Below are 17,491 nucleotides of genomic sequence, written 5' to 3' on the forward strand. Positions count from 1 at the left end.
CGATGCTTCTCGAATCCATCTTTCCGCAGTTGCCGTCGCTCGAGCACTTTGCGACATCCGTGCTCAGCGCATCCTCGTCGGCATCCTCGTCGTCGCTTGTCGGCTTGAAGAACAATGGCAACACGTGCTTCCTCAACAGTATTCTGCAGCAGCTCTATTGGATCCCGTACCTGCGATCGGCGATCTTGCAATTGGACACGACCGACGCATCGCCGCTCTTGCAGGCGCTACAGACGTGCTTTGGCCACCTCCAAGCCTCGCGCCGCCCCGAGTACAGTCCGCGCAGCGTCTCGGAGGCGTCTCCGTTTGAAGCCGGCGTGCAGCAGGACGCGCAGCAGCTGTACCTGCACATTGTCGACATGCTCGAGGCCGTCGGGCTCCATCGCGTCCTCACGGGCTCGGTCGTCCACGAACTCGCTTTCGAGCGCCAGACGCGTCGGTCGAGCGAAAGCTTTTGCTGCCTCTCGCTCGACGTCCAGCACCTCCACTCGCTCGACGAGTCGCTCGCGTTGTGGGCGAAACCGGATGCAATTTCGGGCTTTGATTGGGACGCGGCGCACACGAACGTGCACATTACGAAGCAAGCCCTCTTGCACGACTTGCCGCCGTACCTATTCGTGCATCTCAACCGGTTCACGCTCAACTACCACACGTTTACGACCGAGAAGATCAACTCGGCCTTTGCGTTTCCGCTCGAGCTCGACGTGAGCGCGTATGTGGCGGACACGCAAGCGGCGCCGCTGTATACGCTTGTGGGCATTGTCGTCCATAGCGGCACGGCGCAGTCGGGGCACTACTACTCGTACGTGCAGACGGGCCGAGGGCGCTGGATCGAGTGCAACGATGCGATCGTGCGCCCATGGCACATCGAGTCGCACCTCCAAGCCGACTGCTTTGGCGCGGCGACGAGCCAGAAGAGTGCGTACATGCTCCTGTACACGCACGCGCCGGACGCGCACTATGACGCGCCGTCGTCGTCGCTCCCAGCCGTCCTGCAAACAACGATCGACGAAGACAACCGCCGGTGTGCGCTCGAGGCCCATTTTCTGCAGCCCGACTTTTATAGCTTTTTGATGGCGCTCCTCGAGACGACCGAGTCGCTCTCGCTCAACTTGGTGCTGCTCGCGACCGAGTTTGTGTGGCACAACATTGCCAAGACGACGGAAACCGCGCTCTTGCCGTCGCTGCTCGAGCGTTTGCTGCCGCTTTGGACACCCGAGATGGCAACGCGGTCGCTGGACGAGCTCTTGAAAGAAGCGCCGCTCTTTGTGCTCTCGTGCCCCGACGTGGTGGTGCGCGAGGCCTACGTGTCGTTCGTTCTGCATGTGTTGGCCTTGTGCCCGCTCGGCCGCCGCCGCGCAGCGTGCGATGTCATCCTCGGCTGGCTTCCATCCGTCTCGACCCAGTGGATGCGCATGGAGCAGTACTGGACACTGCTGCTGCAAGCGGCGACCAGCGACGTCGAGTGGTTCGTTGCGCGCGAGACGCTTTCGTGGTGCCACGCGTTCGTGCTCGGGCAGCCGACGTCGCTCGTGGTCGATGGCGTCCGGACACCGCCGATGTTGCACACGACCAGCATCGGCAACACCTTTCTCGTGCCCAAGCTCGGCCCGCTCCTGAATCTCATGGTCCTCTTGGCGCCAGAGCATGCCGAGACGACGATCTTCTCGCTGGCGTTTTTCCAGCGGCTCTGGCACTGGCTGCCACAAGCCGACGACAAGACAGCGACGGCTTTCAACCGCGTCGTTGCGTGCGCCTGCAAGGACAACGCCGGTCTGTCGCAGAGTCTCTGCGAGCTCGTGCTATCGACGCTCACACACGGCAGCGTGGTCGGTATCGCCAACGCGCTCTTGACGCTCGTGACGCTGCTGCGTCTCCCGGACGAGCTGCAGACATTGCGATTGCAGTGGCTCTTGGTGCGCCGTGGCGCGCCGCCGCACCACTGGGGTCTCTTGTACGCCCTCTTCTTTGGCCGGCTGAGCCACGTTCCGTGGTGTCACAAGGTGCTCGAGACGCTGCTCGTGCTCTGCGACGAGTTGCCGCCGCTTGCGCAGCTCGTTGGCAGCCTCTTTCCGATGCAGCTGCACCACGCCACGTTTCTCGATTGGATCCGTGACGCGCTGGGATCGACACACGACCATGCGATCGAGACGATCCCGATATCGACGACCAACCACATTCCAGCCTCGTTGCGCTACAAGCGCTTTCAAGCGTGGTCGCCGCCCGAAGACCGCGTCTTGGCGCCCCGTCCGATCGCATACGAGCCCGAGCTCATCAAGCAAGACGAGAAGGTCGAGCTGCTCTTGCAGGCGTGGCAGTACGGCGACGTGCTCGAGTTTCACGTGACCAACTCGCGCCAGACGCCGGTCGTGCTCACGCTGGACGTCCAGTCGCCATCGCCCGTGTACCTCGTTCGTGAAGTGCCCGGACTCACGATTTGCGTGCTGTACACGATGCCAGCCGGCGACCTGGCGCTGCAGTGGACGGCCGAGGGCTACGAGGGCTCGGCGGCCGCCACGACGACGTCGACTGCCCTCGTTCCCGTGCTGGAAGCGACGACGCGGCCGCGCCACGACTCGCTCGAGACCATGGGTGCCTTTGACGAGGACGACAGCTTGCCTGCGCTGGCCGACCCGACGCCGACATCGTCGTCCGAGCCGCGTGTGTGCCCCCGCTGCACGTTCCACAACGAGCCGTTTAGCATCCTCTGCGACATGTGCGAAGCCGACCTCGATGGCATGCTCAGCGACAGCTTCTAGTCGATATGTTGATCGAATGATGATACGTTCTGTGTGTGTTTTGAGACCCAACAACTCTTAAGACGCGCTGTACGTGGCCGAGACGCAACGCTTGTCGAGCTCCTTGCAGTGGTCCATGAGCTCGAGCGTCGTTTCGCCATGCATCGCAATGTCGGCGGCGGTAAAGCACCCGCAGCGCCCACCCGCGTGCTTGCGCGGAAACTTGTTGGGGTCTGCGCACCACACGACGCTGCCTTCGCCCGCCTTCCACTCCATGTTGCACGCTTCGATGGCGGCGGCCGCGTCTTCGGCGGCCTTGGCCGCCCGAATGCGCTCGCGCAACTCCTGCATGAGTGGCGTCGCGTGGCCAAACCTAGGCGTTTGGATGATGATGCTTGCGCGTCGTGCTCGTCGAGGATCGAAGCACGTACTTGTCGTAGTAGACGCCCTCGACCGTGCCCATGCGCGCATAGGCTTTGTTGGTGTCGAAGAAGACGAGCCACCGATGGACATCGAGCAGCTGCTTGTCGGTAAACGAGCTATGGGCACCATCATGAGACGGGCAGAGGTAGATGCAGTCGCGCACCTCACGTCTTCGCCGTCACTGGCGTCGCCCGAGCTAAACGCGCGGCTGCGGTCGATGCCGATAAAGTGGCGGTACGCGCCGCGGTCGCCATAGTGCTTCTTGCCCGCGGTCACGTCAAACACTTGGCCGAGCACCGAGAGGAAGAGGCGGTCCTGCTCGACGCCGTTGAAGAGCGCGAGCTCGCTCTTCGTCAAGCGGTACTCATGGTGGCCGCCGGGTACGCGCGGGCCGCGGCTAATCGCATGCAGCACGCGCGCCGTGTCGTCGTGGCTGTTGATGACGTGCATGGACGCAAAGAGGAGCGCGCCGAGGCCGACCATGATGAGCGGTAGCCACACCCAGAGCACCTTGTCTTGCTCGTCGAGGCCGCCGTCGCCCGCCGCAAGGCCCTCGTCGGCGTCGTCGTCGCTCTCGTTGCGGAGGTCGTCGTGGCGGCGCTGGCGCAGCTCCATCTTTTAAATACGAGTTCCACGTGGCACCAGAGGGCTAAACGCACGCAACTTGGACTTCACGCATGAACCACACCGGAAGCTGCGTCATGATCTATTAGCTAGAACGATCTCCTTGGACGAGCAATGACGCTCCTTGCGAGGATGCTGCATACACATGCAGCAAGCTGGAACGAAGCCAGCGCGCTCGGAGCTGGTAACTGCTTTGGCGCAAAAGGCCTCGTGCCGGTTACGGTCCCTTTGAGTGAGGACCCATGGTTACGCCAGCGATCCACGCGAGCGACGACAAGAGCAACGCCGTTCGAAGCGCAATCGAGAGCGTCCGTGCGACGGCCCTTTGCACGGCGGCGGTACCGTCCCGACCTGCGCGACAGCGTAGTATGCTCCTCCTCTGAGTCCGATGATGCTCATGGTACCGAGCAGCGCCTCAGCGGTCGCCGCGCGTCGCGTGCCACCGACCTGCAAGCGCGCCATCGACACGTCTGTGCACCAGGTTCTCCCGCCAAGCGCGTTTCGACACGCGCCTTTCGGTCTACAGTACGTAGTACGTTTGCCTGCTCCAAGCTTGTAGTTTCACCGGCCTCTGCATTAGCGACGCCGGGGCCAGGCGCCTACGACAGCAGCCACTGGCGTCTCGATGGGCCCCGCGCAAGTGCATTCATGGCACTGGCCGAGATTCACCGGACGGTCGAGTCGTCGGTCGCCACGGGGCCAGGACCTGGCGCGTACACGGTACCGAGCCAAGGTGGTCCCCGGACACCCAATGCACGCATGCACCTCTCGCGCGTGCCACCGCCCGAGTCCGATGCGCGACCACTGCCTGCACCCCGTACACCCCACCATACTGTATAGAAGACGCTCATCCATCGTGGGCTAGGCTCGAGCTTTGCGTCGAAAGCGCTCTCATCATGGAGCCACTCGCCTCGGTTTCGCAAGACGTTTGTGGCGCCGAAGAGCCAACCCAGTGCGGCCGACGCGATTGCAGCCGTGCATTCGCCACAGGTAGTCGAGGGTTCGAGGCTCGACGACCGCAGCGTTTTTGATCTAGTCGATGGAGTTTCGAGCCCGCCGGCGCCGTCTCTGGGTGAGTATTCTCGTGACGATCGAGGCCCATGCGCGCTTCTTCCTCGTCGCGTGCAGGTACCGAACCTGCCAGCGCCTCGTCCTTTGCCTCGAGCGACGACGCCAAGCGGTGCAATCGGCCCTCGTACGTTGGCACCGCGCGACTGTCCTGCACACGCGCCACGTCTTGCAGCACATCATCCACCGGCTGTTGTGGCCGGTACGACGCTCGAATGGTGTTGTAGACACTTGGACACGACGGTTGGTTGCCTGGATAGCGCCTACTGCAGGCCCGCGGAACGCTGCGTCTTCGCGCAGCGACAACGCTGCGAAGCTTCTTGACGTGGGCAACGACCCGGCCAGCCTTCCTCAAGGCATTGCGCCGGTTTGTCGACCGCGTCCGACGTGTCCAAACGTGGTGGCGAACGCTGTACCGATCGTTTCAGAGCCACTTGGAGCTCTTGCAATTGCAGTGGCATGCGCGTGAAGTCCAACTCCGAGTTGCCGCCGTCGCGCAGCGCAAGGCAGCGCCGTTTCTACCGTTCCACGTGCTCTGGCACGTGCCACCGACCACGGTAGCCTCCTACGAGATGGCGCCACTGCGCTAGAGCAACATGGATGCCGCATAGACCTGGCCATGCAAGCACTTTGAGCTGACCAGCCAAGGTCACTTGATCGGTCGGGTAGACGCCGTCGACGATGGCTTTTTTCTCTCGGTAGGTGTCAATGTCAAGACTCGCGGTCTCACTGGATGTCGTGGTGCAGTGTACGCCGGCGGCCGCCGAGCTGCTGCCGCGACCCCACGGACGGCCGTTCCTGGTTGTCTACCTCGAGCACGACCGCACGCGCTGTCTTGTCTTGACATCGGACGCGACGTCCGAGCTCCACCTCTGGCTCAACAAGCTCCTGCTGAGCATCGAGCTTCGACTCGCACGCTCGACTGACGTCGACGCGGCGAGCTTGCGTTGCCAGCTGCGACTCAAAGCGCTTCGCGACAAGCGGCAACTTCGCACGTGCGCGCATGCAAGCGATCTAATGTACTGCGTCGGCGACCTCCTTGGGTACGTCGTAACAAAGAGGAGGAGACGAACCAACGAAGAGGGTAGCGACCGTCCGTGGTGCGACCCTGCGCTCGTCCACGACGCTCTGCTCCGCGTGCATCGACGCCGGCGGCACGCGCACATGGCGCAAATGAACAAGTACCGCCTCGGACAGTGGAAGCTGGCTCAAAAGCAACACAACATCGTATCGGCCCAGCGCAATCCAATCGATGGAACTGAGGATGCATCGTATGTAGCACTTGCGGAAGAGAGCGCTCCAGCACCAAGCCAGCAGCTTTGTACGACGCCATACAGGAGACGCGTCGAGTGACATGCAAAACGGATTAGGGCCTCCGCGCCGTGCCATTGCCACGCTTCCGCCTGCTCTTGCCGCACGGCGAGCTCGACCAGCTCATCGAGGAGGTAATCGTGCAGCCCTTTGTAGTATGGGAGCGACATCCCAGTGTAGGTGGTTCTCCAGACGCACAAGGCTGGCACTGCGCCGCTTGCGACGCTGTGCTTCTTGCCGCCGCCGCCTCTCGAGCAGAGCACGGTGCCCTTGTTGCCACTGCTGTAGCTCAACCCTTTCAACACCGGCAAGTGTGCGGTTGCTTCGTTTGAAATGTCTTGGATGGCCCTCCCCCTCCCCTACCCCCACCCATGTCTCGCACTGTGGCTGTGGGCACGACCAAGCGATGGCCCCGACCCTAGTCCGGATCTACTTTGTGGGGGCGTGGTGGGTGGATGATTGCATCGAATTGGTACAACACACAGCTTACACTCTACAGACCGCCCATGTCTACGCGCCGAGGTACGGGACGCGGCTCGACGCACGCCGCAGCGTTGGCTTGGCGTGCCACCGCGCATAGTCGTGGAGGAGCTGGCGCAGCGCGTCCGCCTCTGCGCACGTGCCCAGAAGGACCGCTTGGGTTGTTTGCACGATAATCTTGTCGCCGTTGCCGCCGACGCTCGCGACATCGGCGTGTTCCCAGCTCATGACGACCGTCTCGGCCTTGAGGAAATGGATGCCGTGGCCGTTGACGGCGAGTCGGCACGAGGCGTCACCAACGAGATCAAACACGTTGGTGAGCGCACTGCTGCTGCTGCGACCGACGCGATCGATGCTGAAAAAGTGACTGCCATACAAACGGTGTTGCTGGACTTCGTCCATGAACCGGGTCTGCCACTCGGCAAAGCTCATCTCGGACGCGAAGCGCGAAAGCTGCGCGAAAATGAGCTCGGCCCACTCGTCCTCGGTCTTCTCCACGTGCCATGCCGGCGGGAGGTAGTCGTACACGTTCATATCGAGCACCTAAAGAGGATCAATGTGATACGTTTTCCTACAAAGTGAACCATCCGACCTCGTCTTCGCTCGAGGGCATCAGGTCCGGGTACGTATCGATGAGCATGGCGTACGCGGCGAGGCGCACCAGCGTCTCGGCATGCGCGTACGGCAGCGTCACAATGTCGTCCATGGCTTGAAGGTACAAGAGCCGGCGGAAGAGATCGTCTTCCACCGATAAAAGCGGCGGCAAGAGCCGCACCTTCAACACAAACCGCAGTCGGGATGCTGTCCGGCGGCGGTGCCGCAGCGGATCGTAGTAGATATCGCAGAGGTACGCCAATGGATGGCACCACGTCGCGGTCGGCGCGTCATCCGACAAGAGCGCCAATCCCAGCAAGCGCGCGACGTCTTCGCTCAAGTGCAAAAATGGGCGCAGACTTGGACCACGTTCATGACGCTGAGCTCGGGCGAGACGGGAAAGTTGGTTGTGAGCAGCGTGCCGTCGAGAAGCTCGATGCTTGCGACAAACGGCGATCGCAGCTCGAACGCCTGGAGCTCGCCGAGACTCGGGAGAAACCCTTCGGCCGCGCTGTCGCCTTCGAGGCGAGCGAGGCAGTACTGGGCGACGCCGCGGGCCTTCAGGAGCGCCAGACGTTGGTCAAGAGGCGTCTCGTTGTCGTGGACCTCACTCGGCTCGTCGTCGACGTCGTGGTCGTCGTCGCTGTCGGTCGTCGTCGTCTCGAGCCGACGCCGACTCGTCGTCGACGAGACGTTGTCCTTGGACAAGAACGCCACGAGGTACGGGTGCAGACTCGACGACGGTCGAAAGCACGTCAAGCAGAGACCGAGGAGGTCCCAGCCGCGCCGCACGCTCTCCCGCCGCGGGTTGTTACTCAGTTGCTTGACCAACTGCGCGAAAATCTCGTCGACGAGGTACTGGTGCGCCAAACCCACTTGGAGAATGCTCTGCGCGAGCATTTCCCGGAACGACATGACGCGGTCGCGCATGTAGCCAAGAATGCACCGGTGGATGTACACGCTGTGGTGCGCCGGGACACCCGAAAGCACCGGTTGGTCCAACACACGGTACTCCCACACGAACGGCGGCGGGTTCTCGTCGCGACGCACGCGAAGACCGGGGTACAGTGCCATCTCGAGGGGCGCGATGCCATGCGACGCGTCGACGATCGAGGATGACGGCGTCTCGTCGATCGTCTCGTCGGCCGCGGCCACCGAGAGCTTTCGGAGCACGTCGTGGGCCGCCGACAAGAGCGCGGCGTCGACGCCAGCGTCCGACGCTTCGTCAATGCCTTTGGCCAGCGCACGGGCGTTCACCGGCGCCTTCAAGAGCTTTTCCAGTTTCGACCGGTTGGTGAGCGCGCGTTGAAGCCGCTTGGTGATCGAGGCAGCGGCGTCCAGTGCGGCGTGCGCGTTATTTGCCCCGAGGCTCGTCACGAGCTGTGTCTGGGACGCAAGCAGCGTCAGCATGTCTTGCCGCACTTCGTGGCCATGGTCCAAGCGAAACGCGAGGAACGTTGTCCAGTGCAGGAGCGCTTCCACATTGCGCGCGGCGTCGAGGCGCTGGAAGAAATCTTTGGCGACCGAGGCAAACTGCGGCAGCACGCCCAGCTGTGCCGCACGCTCCAGCTGCGTCTCGGCCGGGAGGTCGTGGAGGGCGGCGATGGCCGCTGCCCGCGCGTCCAAGGCCGACACGATCGCATGCGCGGGCGAGTCGGGCGACGCTCGAACGCCGTCGAAGTCCTTGGCCACAAGACGTCGCCACGCGTCGTCGTCGTTCGGTGCCGATGCCGTCGTCGCCAACGCAGCGTGCGCCTGCGTCGCCCGTTTGACGTTGGCGTCCCAGGACGCCATGCCCACGGCCTTGCAGCGCTTGAGCGCCGCCGCCAAGAGCTTCAAATGCCCGGCTTCAATCGCAAAGTCGATGAGCTCGATGGCTTGGGACCGCTCCAGACTTGGCTTGAGAATCACCTTCTCCAAAAGCTGCGCCGCCGCGTCCAGAAGCGGCGATGGCGGACAACCGGCTTCTTTCAAAATGCCCATGCACGCATCGATCGTCGTGACCGACTCCTTGGCGACGGCCTTTTCGAGGACGGCCTCGACGGCAGTGACGTCGCCGCGTGACCCTTGCTCACGGAGACACGCCCAGGCGTCCCAGGATGCAGCCATCATGTCCAAGAGGTCGTCGCCCAAGCCAAACTCGATCGCGCGCGCAATGCATTGGTTCCACTCGGCCGCGGTGGCACTCGACCCTTTGGCCGGCAGCACGGCGTCCTTGACCTTCTTCGTCTCGAGCGCGCGGATCATGACCATCGTCGCCAGCTGGCGCTCGTCCGAGCCCCGGCCTTCTTGCTCCGAGAGCAGTGCCATGAGGCGGGACGGGTCGGCCGTCGACGACAGCATGGCTTGTCGGAGCGCCGTCATCGCATTGTCCATGGCCGTCTTGTGACGCAGACGCGCATGGGCCGTCTTGAGCATCTCGGGTTTCCACGATGGACTGAGCGTCGCCACCGTGTGCAGCGCAAACTGAAGCACAATCTTGACGTCCATGCGCAGCGCGTCCTCCAAGAGCGACACAAGGTACGACTCTTCCTCAATCTGGTGCAACATGGCCGTGGCTGCCACAAGAATCCGGACCTGCGCAGTCGCTTCCACCCACGTTTTTGCAAACGCCAGACTCTGCTGAATGCCATGCCGGTCGCGCGCCGCCATCGCGTCGCGCAAGCTCAAAAGGCCCGACCGGCGACGCAAACAGAGCTTGCGGTACACACCGCGCTGCAGATTGCGCTGGAGCATCGTCGCGTTGGCGTTGAGGCACACTTCGCGCACCTTCTCGAGCTTCTTGCGCTGGTGCAGCGTGAGCCACACTTGGTTGTTGTCGATGCGCCACGTGAGGTCTTCGAGGACACCGATCGCCGTGAGCGACCGAACGAGCGACTCGAGCGTATTCCGGTGGCCGCAGAGGTGCCGGTACCGGGCGAAAAAGTGCGGCGGCGTCATTTGCACCGAGAGATTCCGCTGCGACGCATGCATGAGCGCGAGGACCTGGAACGACCGCAGCTGCCGGAGCACATACCGGGCGTCGACCTCGATCGCGGCCGACTGCGCCGGGTTCACACACACGACAAAGTGCTGGCCCATGCTCGAGAGCCCATCAAAGAGCGCGGTCGCTTGCTGCATCAGGTCGGTTGCAACCGAGTTTGTATCCGGTTGGTTCGCCTTGATCGCATTGAAATTGACCGCGATGCGGACATGGCCGGCCGACGCGCTCGCGGCGGCGGCGTGCGTCGGCGAATTCCCATACCGGTCCACGAGGCCTTTGACAAAGCTGTTGCGCGACGACTTGAGGATCGCCGCGGCGGTCGACGAGACGCTCTTGTTGTTGCGGCGCGCCATGTCGTCGGCTTCGTAGATGATCGAGCCCGCCGAGTGGTGCACGAGAAACTGCAGCTTGTAGTTCTTCTTGTTGGTCGACGACGGCAAGACCGGTTGCAGCGACGGGTTGCCAATGTTCTCGTTGGCCACGAGCAGCTTATTAACAAAGTGCGCGTCATGGGCTTGCTTGGCCTTGGACGCCATGTGCTCGTTCAGCACCACGTAGATGCCGGCGGGCGTCCCTTCGTAGAGGCGGACGTACTTGGTCGGGTCCAAAGGCGACGTCGAGGCCGGCGATTCAAACACGCGCGAGAGGTAGAACGACCGCGCCTTCTCGGCCCAGTAGTGGGCGTGGAGCGTCTCGAGGCCTTGGACGTGCACGAGCAGCATCGTATCGTCGATCAAAGACGACGGCGACGACGACGACGACGACGACGACGACGGGTCGGCGACCATCTCGAAGCCAAAGCCATCGAGCACGTGGATCCCGCGGTTCTCGACCATAATGTTGCTCTTCTCGTAGCGCTCGACCTTGGAGCGAAGGCTGGCGTTCATACGGAACACAACGGCATTGAAGAGCGCTTCGTACAAGTTTCGACAAAACGTATCGCGGGCGCGCGCGGCTTGGCTCACGCTCACAATCTTGAGCGACGATTGGTGGTTGGACGTGACCATCTTGCGCGTTCGAAAATAGTGGTCGAGGACGCTTGCCTCGACCTCGAGAAGACTCGCGGCGCGGATAAGGCTTGGGCTCGACGACTCGAGGACGACGCAGCTGGCATTCTCGGACGTGTCGTGGGGCGTCGAGGGTACAAAGACGACGTTGCCGAGATGCAGAATCACTGCAAGCACCTTCATCATGTTCTGCACGTGGTGCGACGGGACGCGCAGCGCCGCAAGGCTCGATACGACATCCTGGTACTTGATGGCGTCGCTGGGGCGAATGTCGCCGGCTGCAAACGTAAACGGCGACGTCGCTGCCAGCACCGTGTCCTGCAGGTCGAGAATGTCACTGAGCGTCGGATTGACACTGGCCTCCGCGAGCAGGTAGTGAAAGATGTGAAAGTTGCGCTCCTTGGTTTGGACGACGCGCGCCTTCTCCAAGCCGTACGTACTCACACTCCCCGCGAGGAGGCGGCCGTGCGAGTCGTAGTCGACCGACGTGAGCTTTACGACGCGGGACGCGTTCGCATTGGACGCCAACTGCACATGCCCAAACGCTTCGAGGACCGCGACCGCATGCAGAATCTGCTCTTCCACGGGAATGTGCACCGAGATCGACGACGACGACGACGACGCGCTCGCGCTGCCTTCGCTCGCGTTGGAGCGCGACTTGGTGCGAATGCTACCGCGCGACTGCTCGTGGTGGCAGAGGTACTGCAACACGAGCTTGGCGGCTTCCGACTTGCCCGACCCGCTCTCGCCGAGCAGCACGATGGCCTGGTCGTCGCCCGACTCGTGCAGCGCACGCATCGCGTCTTCCGCGAGGCCAAAGAGGTGCGGCGGGAGCTCGTGGAGCGTCTGCCGGTGGCGGTACGCGCGGATACGGTCTGGCGTGTACAGTGGCACGGGCCGCTTCGGGTTCATGCTCAGAAGGACGGACGCACCACACTCGGTGTAGATCTGCTCGTCGCGGTACCGCGTGCGAAGGGTGTACAAGAGCGCGTGCTCGAGCGCCTGCGCCTGTGTCTCGTTGCGGCCCGTGAGGTTGCCAAGCAAGCGCGCAGAGATCGCATCGGCGTGGTCCGGCGGCGTCTCAGGCCGCTGCAAGAAGAGCTCGGCGACGTCCGAGACGCGCAGCGAGAGGTCCATGCACACGGGCAGGGCCTCGTCAATATCGAGCTGCCGCTCCTCGCCATCTTCCGTGTGCACGATGAGCGTGTTGGCCTCCGCGCCTTGGGCCACGATGACGCCGGGCACGCAGACGAGGGCGTCGTCGGGGCACCAGACCCACTGCTCGGGCCGCTCCATGTACATGGTCTGCTCCGCCGACTCGGACGACGCCGACGAGTCCACGCGGAAGCGCTCTTCCATCGTTGTCAGGGGAACACTCGTCAATACGTAATATTCGAGCTGTCGCTTGCCGTATCCGGATACCGGATACCGACACACCGGTTCGCCAAATCGTTCGAGTCGAAGCAGCACGTCCAAGGAAGAGTATATTGCGCGCGAGTCCTCTGCCTTGCACACAAGTCGCATTGCCCAAGCCACTATTGCATGGGCGCTCGGTCGACGCCCCTGCATTCTTGGCCCGGTGGAAAGGAGGGTCATCGACCACGATGTCGAGATGCGTACCCCGGGGTACATCCGGATAAGCACAAACAGCCGGGGTACGCCATCAGAGCCTTCAACTTGAATTGCACTTGGTCAAAGATGATCTCCATCATTGATCATGGCGCCATGATGCTTCGACGATGCAATTGCGTTCGCCACCCCCTCGCTCCGTGCACGGTATTTGCATGGAGTGACCTGCCTTTCTCGGGGATGCGGCGTCGTGACCGAGCTCATGTGCGCGCGTTGGACCGAATTCGTATTGTATCGCAGCTCGGCGCTACCGTCTGTACCCTGTTCTGTACATAGAGACGACCGTGGACCTGATCATTGTATGCACAAAAGGAGTCTGCCACGGCCGCTATACCGCCGCTCGGATGGACACTACTATTGCGCTCCTTCTCCGTGTTGAGGGACCGGTTGTTGTAGGGAGACCTGTTGTTGGCTCATGACGCACTAGTATGTCGATGCGCGACCCAAGTGCATCAAGGCGCTGCGTGCCTGTACTGCCAGCAAGCGTACTGCTGGTCCCGCGTCGGTAAACTCGTCCTCGATGTTTTCCGCGCCGCCCGAAGTGGTATCGCACCTCGGCTCTTCGTATGAACGGACTCAGTCGCCTTGGGCCCACTACCCAACGCTTTGATGCAATAGGCAACCATGCTCACCGCGCCAACAACATCCAACGGCTCTCCCACGAGCGGGCTGTAGCTTTAAAAGGAAAAGTTCTGAGTCGTAAGATATAAATCGATTACTCCGCCTTGAGCACAAAGTAGTCGCCGTCCCGGGTCAGAACACCCGACGTCTTTTTCGATGCCGACTTGAACGCGTCCTTGGACGCATCCATCTCCGGGTACTTGTCTTGCATATACGCGAGCGTGGCCTTGCGCAGCGCCTTCTTGCCCATGCGGAGCCCGTCGGCCTTCTTGACGAGGCTCTTCATGGCCTTGACCCACTTCTTCTCGTCCGCCGAGAGCTCAACAACCGCCTCGACAGGCTCATCCGTTTGCGTCGCCAGATAGCCCTTGACGTGCGACGCCAGCGCGGCCAGGCCCTCGGTCTCAGTCTTTTGCTTCTTGCTGCTGCTCTCTTCAGCAGTCGTCGTCGTCGTCGCATCGTCATCGGCCTTGCGCTTGGCAGGCGCTTCCGGCTCCTTGAGCTTGTTGAACTCGGTTTCGAGGAACGTCCAGAGCTTCTCTTCGAGGCCGCCGCTCTGCGCGCCAATCGAATTCTTGAGAAAGTTCATAAACTTGCCCTTCTTGCGCGGCACGTTGTCGTAGCCCTGGATCCGCTGAAGCGCCTGCTGCACCTTGGGTTCCGGCGCGGTCACGGACGTGATCAAGTCCATCCAGCGCTCCTGCGGGTTGCGCTTCGTCGCCGCCTTGCCCTTCTCGCCCTGGAAGAGCGCGCCTTGGTACTTCTCCGCCTCCGAGATGCACGTCGTGTGCGCAGCGTAGTCGTTGCCCTTGAAGACGACGGAGCAGTCGACACACGTCACGGCCCAGCAGTTGCGGCATCGCGCCGCGTGCTGGTCGACCTTGTTCTTCTTGAGCGTCTCGTTGCAGCCCTCGCAGACGAAGAAGACCATCGGGCTCAGCTACGTATATGATCAAGTTGAAGTGCCATGGCCAGTCACAAGCATGTCCGTATAATCTGTTCGTATCCGGAATATGGCCACCAATCAAGGACCGGCATCGAAATCCTGGATTACCGGTAGCAGCTTGCTACGGCAAAAGAAATCTACCAAGGTACCTTGGTACGCGTGCGATGTACAATACTGTCATGGGCATCCCCCATCCGGACACGAATGTCACTGAAGACGGTCACCATAATAAGGCCACGCTCGGCAAGTGCCACAAGGAACACACGGAAGAAGCAAGATGAAAACGGCATATGCCGGAAACTCGTGCCTACCGGATATTAGGTTGGAGGTAGGACGACCCTAGAAATAGGACCCTTAATCCGTAAAATAACGAGAAGACTCATTTCAACAACAATACTGTCTGTCATGGGCATGTTTATTACTTCTCTTGGGCTACATTCTGCCGTTGATGTTTGGCCCCATCAAGCTAATTTCTTCAAACGGGCCAGAACGTCAGCAAGGGACCGAGTGCGTCATAAAAGCCAGCGCGAGCGCCCTTCACCAAAGTGGACGCCAATCGTGCCATTCGCTTCTTGAACCAGTCGTCCGAACGCTGCACCAGGACAGAGACCGAGAACAACGTCCGTACGGTGCTTGAGATACATTGCGTCGCTCAAGCTGAGGCGGTGGGAAATGACACCGTTGGATGTGTGCGAGAGCACGTAGCAGTCGCTGCCGCGAAAACTGAACGCCGCGTTGCGCTGGAGATTGCGGTGGATCGTAAAGAGCTTGTAGATCGATCCGCCTTTGAAGATCTTCGGAAGGCGCTCTTTCTTGCGTCTCCAGCAGCCGCCAAAGACAAGGCTCAGAAGCAATCGGTGCTTCCAATCGTTGTAGCTCAAACGAGCAAACGCGCCTCCGTCAATCGCACGGAGCGTCAACGATGAGCGAGAAAAAGCGCGGGAGAGACGCCGCGTGGAGGAGCCAACCCTTGCGAGCGTGCTCTGCACCCATACACGGCGGCGACTTCGGCGCAGCACGCGTTCAAGAGCGGGGAAGGTAAAGCTGTAGGTCAATGGGAGCGCGCCGAGAAGGAGGCTGTAGACGCTCGCTGGCAGCGCACCCTCGATGGCATTGAACGAGTCACTAGACGGCAACAGCAAGGTAAAAAGGGCATGGTACATGTCGATGAAGAGCGACTGCCGAAGCTGGTAGTACGTCAGCGGCCCAACGACCAGTGTTACGCCAATCGCAACGCTGGTCGGGTCGGCTTGGGCACAATGGAATTCAAGCCCACATCGACGCAAGACATAGCCGCTCAGATTGAGCACGAGGTACCCAAACCAGACAGTTCGCGAGAGATACAAGGTCGCAAAGACCACCGTCCAAGAGTCGAGTGACTGACTCAGTTGCAACACGCTTCGGTCCACAACATCGGAACTGCACCAGAAATCGACTGCAAACAAGAGGCAAATCCACGTGTTTTGGAGAATGAGGCACGTTGGGTCGCCGACGATAATCTCCAATCGCTCGTTCTCGCCACATGTGCCATAGTGCTGCAGCTGAACCACCAAGGATCGATAATGGACATAGTACGTCGTCCAGAGAAGGTACAGAATACGAAGCGTCATGCCAAATCGAATAACAAACTTGACGTAGAACCACAGTGCAGAGCCGCGGCTCAGATGCGCGGCAAAAAACACGGTGTCCTGTGCGTCGATCCAAATGGCAGCCATGAACGATGGGAAGCCAAAGCGCGTGCCAAGCTGAACGAGTGCGGTGTCAGAGGTATTTCGTTTTCCAACGCTAGCCTCCCGGAGCCACAGCCGCGCTCGGTTCGAGTAGAGGACAGCACCGGGCAGTTTGGCATATGTAAAGAACGCGTCCGTCGTGCGCTGCAGCGGACCACAGAGAACATCGACGTCTTCTGCCGCGTCGTAAAAGTAGTCGGACCGGTTCCAGTGCGCACCCGAAGTGTACCGAGTCGTGTAGAAGGCAAGCGCGCGCTCTTCAAAGGTAGCAAACGTCTCGTTGGCGCCTGGGATAACGCCAATGGAGGGCTTCGAACGAGGCTGCCACGGAAATGGCTCGGTCAAATACGCCTTGAGCGGCCTACGCAAGCACATCACTTGCCATCGGATCGATTTGCTCTGGTGGAATGCATTACATGGAGGCGAGGTTGAGTAGGAAGAGACTCGAGAAGACGATCGAGACCTTGTTGAAGGTCACGACGCGCACAGGAAGATGCGACGCACTGGGGCCAGGCCGGACTTGCTGCATACGAGTGTCGCGCGGGAAAGAGGCCTCGGTCGTTTAATCTTAAAGTAGTATTGCGTTTGTGCTGTGCCACCTGAAATAGATAAACATTTTGCAATTCGCTTTTGATTGGATCCAAAGATAGAAGCCGTTGCTGCAAGGGGGCAATGCCCTCACAGCAACGGCTTTTATGTATCCAAGTCCATCCAATATGCCAATAGGGCAAATTGGATGCCCACGAAGATGGCCGCCGCCGCCGCCACAATGGGGACTGCCACACGGACATGGCGTTGATGTTACCAAGGTCCTTGAGATCATCGTCGATGCCAACGCACTGCGGTAGTGGTGAGGCATTTTACATAATACCGGTATAGAAAGGAGTTTCAAAACGCAGTGAACACAATATGGTGCCAACATATGTAAAACACATGGGTTTTCAGGTCTCGTCATTTCTACGCGTCCATGACGCACTTCCCGTGTTCTTCACGGTGTGCGTGCAGGTAAATGTACTGCGAGCGTACATGAAGCCGCACACCGACACCGTCCAAGCTGCAATTGTACCACATACCACGTACTACATACCACAGATTGCCCCAACGCCAACCAGAAAAAAACTCGACTTTGCCCACACCTTCAACACAAACACACTGCTCGGTTGGTCACTGGTCCAAAACTTTTCCGGGCGCCGTGTACACAACGGGTTGCAGTACATCATGCACCATCTCATTGCTCACGCGCCCGGTGCTGTCGTCGTGCTCGAGGCGCAAAAGAAGCGCGTCGAGGCTCTCGGCGTCGGGCTCATCGAGACGAGGTCGGCGATACGGTGCTGCTG

The 17,491-nt window shown here is 61.0% G+C and overlaps 6 protein-coding genes across 6 annotated transcripts in view; 2 read left to right on the top strand and 4 right to left on the bottom strand.

Moving 5' to 3' along the window:
- SPRG_20584 (hypothetical protein) overlaps positions 1-2,759 on the top strand; it is a gene marked incomplete at both ends in the record, with an annotated part of 6,624 nt that extends 3,865 nt beyond the window's left edge. Inside the window, one exon of the mRNA XM_012347140.1 lies at positions 30-2,759. Coding sequence (XP_012202530.1) covers positions 30-2,759 — 2,730 coding nt within the window. The remainder of the gene's footprint in view (positions 1-29) is intronic.
- SPRG_08072 (hypothetical protein) lies at positions 2,759-3,776 on the bottom strand (the record flags this gene model as incomplete). The annotated part of the gene is made up of 3 exons (XM_012347040.1): positions 2,759-3,111; positions 3,170-3,277; positions 3,325-3,776. The coding sequence occupies 3 exons, from the start codon at positions 3,774-3,776 to the stop codon at positions 2,817-2,819; spliced, it is 855 nt and encodes a 284-aa protein (XP_012202430.1). The 3' UTR covers positions 2,759-2,816.
- Positions 3,777-4,433: 657 nt separating this feature from the next.
- Positions 4,434-6,465, top strand: SPRG_08073 (hypothetical protein; the record flags this gene model as incomplete). The annotated part of the gene is made up of 10 exons (XM_012347041.1): positions 4,434-4,602; positions 4,651-4,775; positions 4,822-5,055; positions 5,114-5,410; positions 5,465-5,551; positions 5,601-5,896; positions 5,942-6,080; positions 6,133-6,174; positions 6,224-6,298; positions 6,345-6,465. 10 exons carry the CDS (start codon positions 4,434-4,436, stop codon positions 6,450-6,452), a joined length of 1,572 nt encoding a protein of 523 aa, XP_012202431.1. The 3' UTR covers positions 6,453-6,465.
- A 147-nt stretch (positions 6,466-6,612) lies between these two features.
- Positions 6,613-12,607, bottom strand: SPRG_08074 (hypothetical protein). Its single transcript, XM_012347042.1, has 2 exons — positions 7,237-12,607; positions 6,613-7,187 (listed from the first exon to the last, which is right to left on the bottom strand). The coding sequence occupies exon 1, from the start codon at positions 12,585-12,587 to the stop codon at positions 7,575-7,577; it is 5,013 nt and encodes a 1,670-aa protein (XP_012202432.1). The 5' UTR covers positions 12,588-12,607; the 3' UTR covers positions 6,613-7,187; positions 7,237-7,574.
- A 909-nt stretch (positions 12,608-13,516) lies between these two features.
- On the bottom strand, positions 13,517-14,441 carry SPRG_08075 (hypothetical protein). The gene has a single exon (XM_012347043.1). It carries the CDS (start codon positions 14,407-14,409, stop codon positions 13,573-13,575), a length of 837 nt encoding a protein of 278 aa, XP_012202433.1. The 5' UTR covers positions 14,410-14,441; the 3' UTR covers positions 13,517-13,572.
- Positions 14,442-14,936: 495 nt separating this feature from the next.
- SPRG_08076 (hypothetical protein) lies at positions 14,937-16,683 on the bottom strand (the record flags this gene model as incomplete). Its single annotated transcript, XM_012347044.1, has 2 exons — positions 14,937-16,515; positions 16,571-16,683. 2 exons carry the CDS (start codon positions 16,681-16,683, stop codon positions 14,937-14,939), a joined length of 1,692 nt encoding a protein of 563 aa, XP_012202434.1.
- Positions 16,684-17,491: the final 808 nt, after the last annotated feature.

Source organism: Saprolegnia parasitica (assembly GCF_000151545.1).
Source record: "Saprolegnia parasitica CBS 223.65 unplaced genomic scaffold supercont2.33, whole genome shotgun sequence".
Lineage (NCBI taxonomy): Eukaryota > Oomycota > Saprolegniomycetes > Saprolegniales > Saprolegniaceae > Saprolegnia > Saprolegnia parasitica.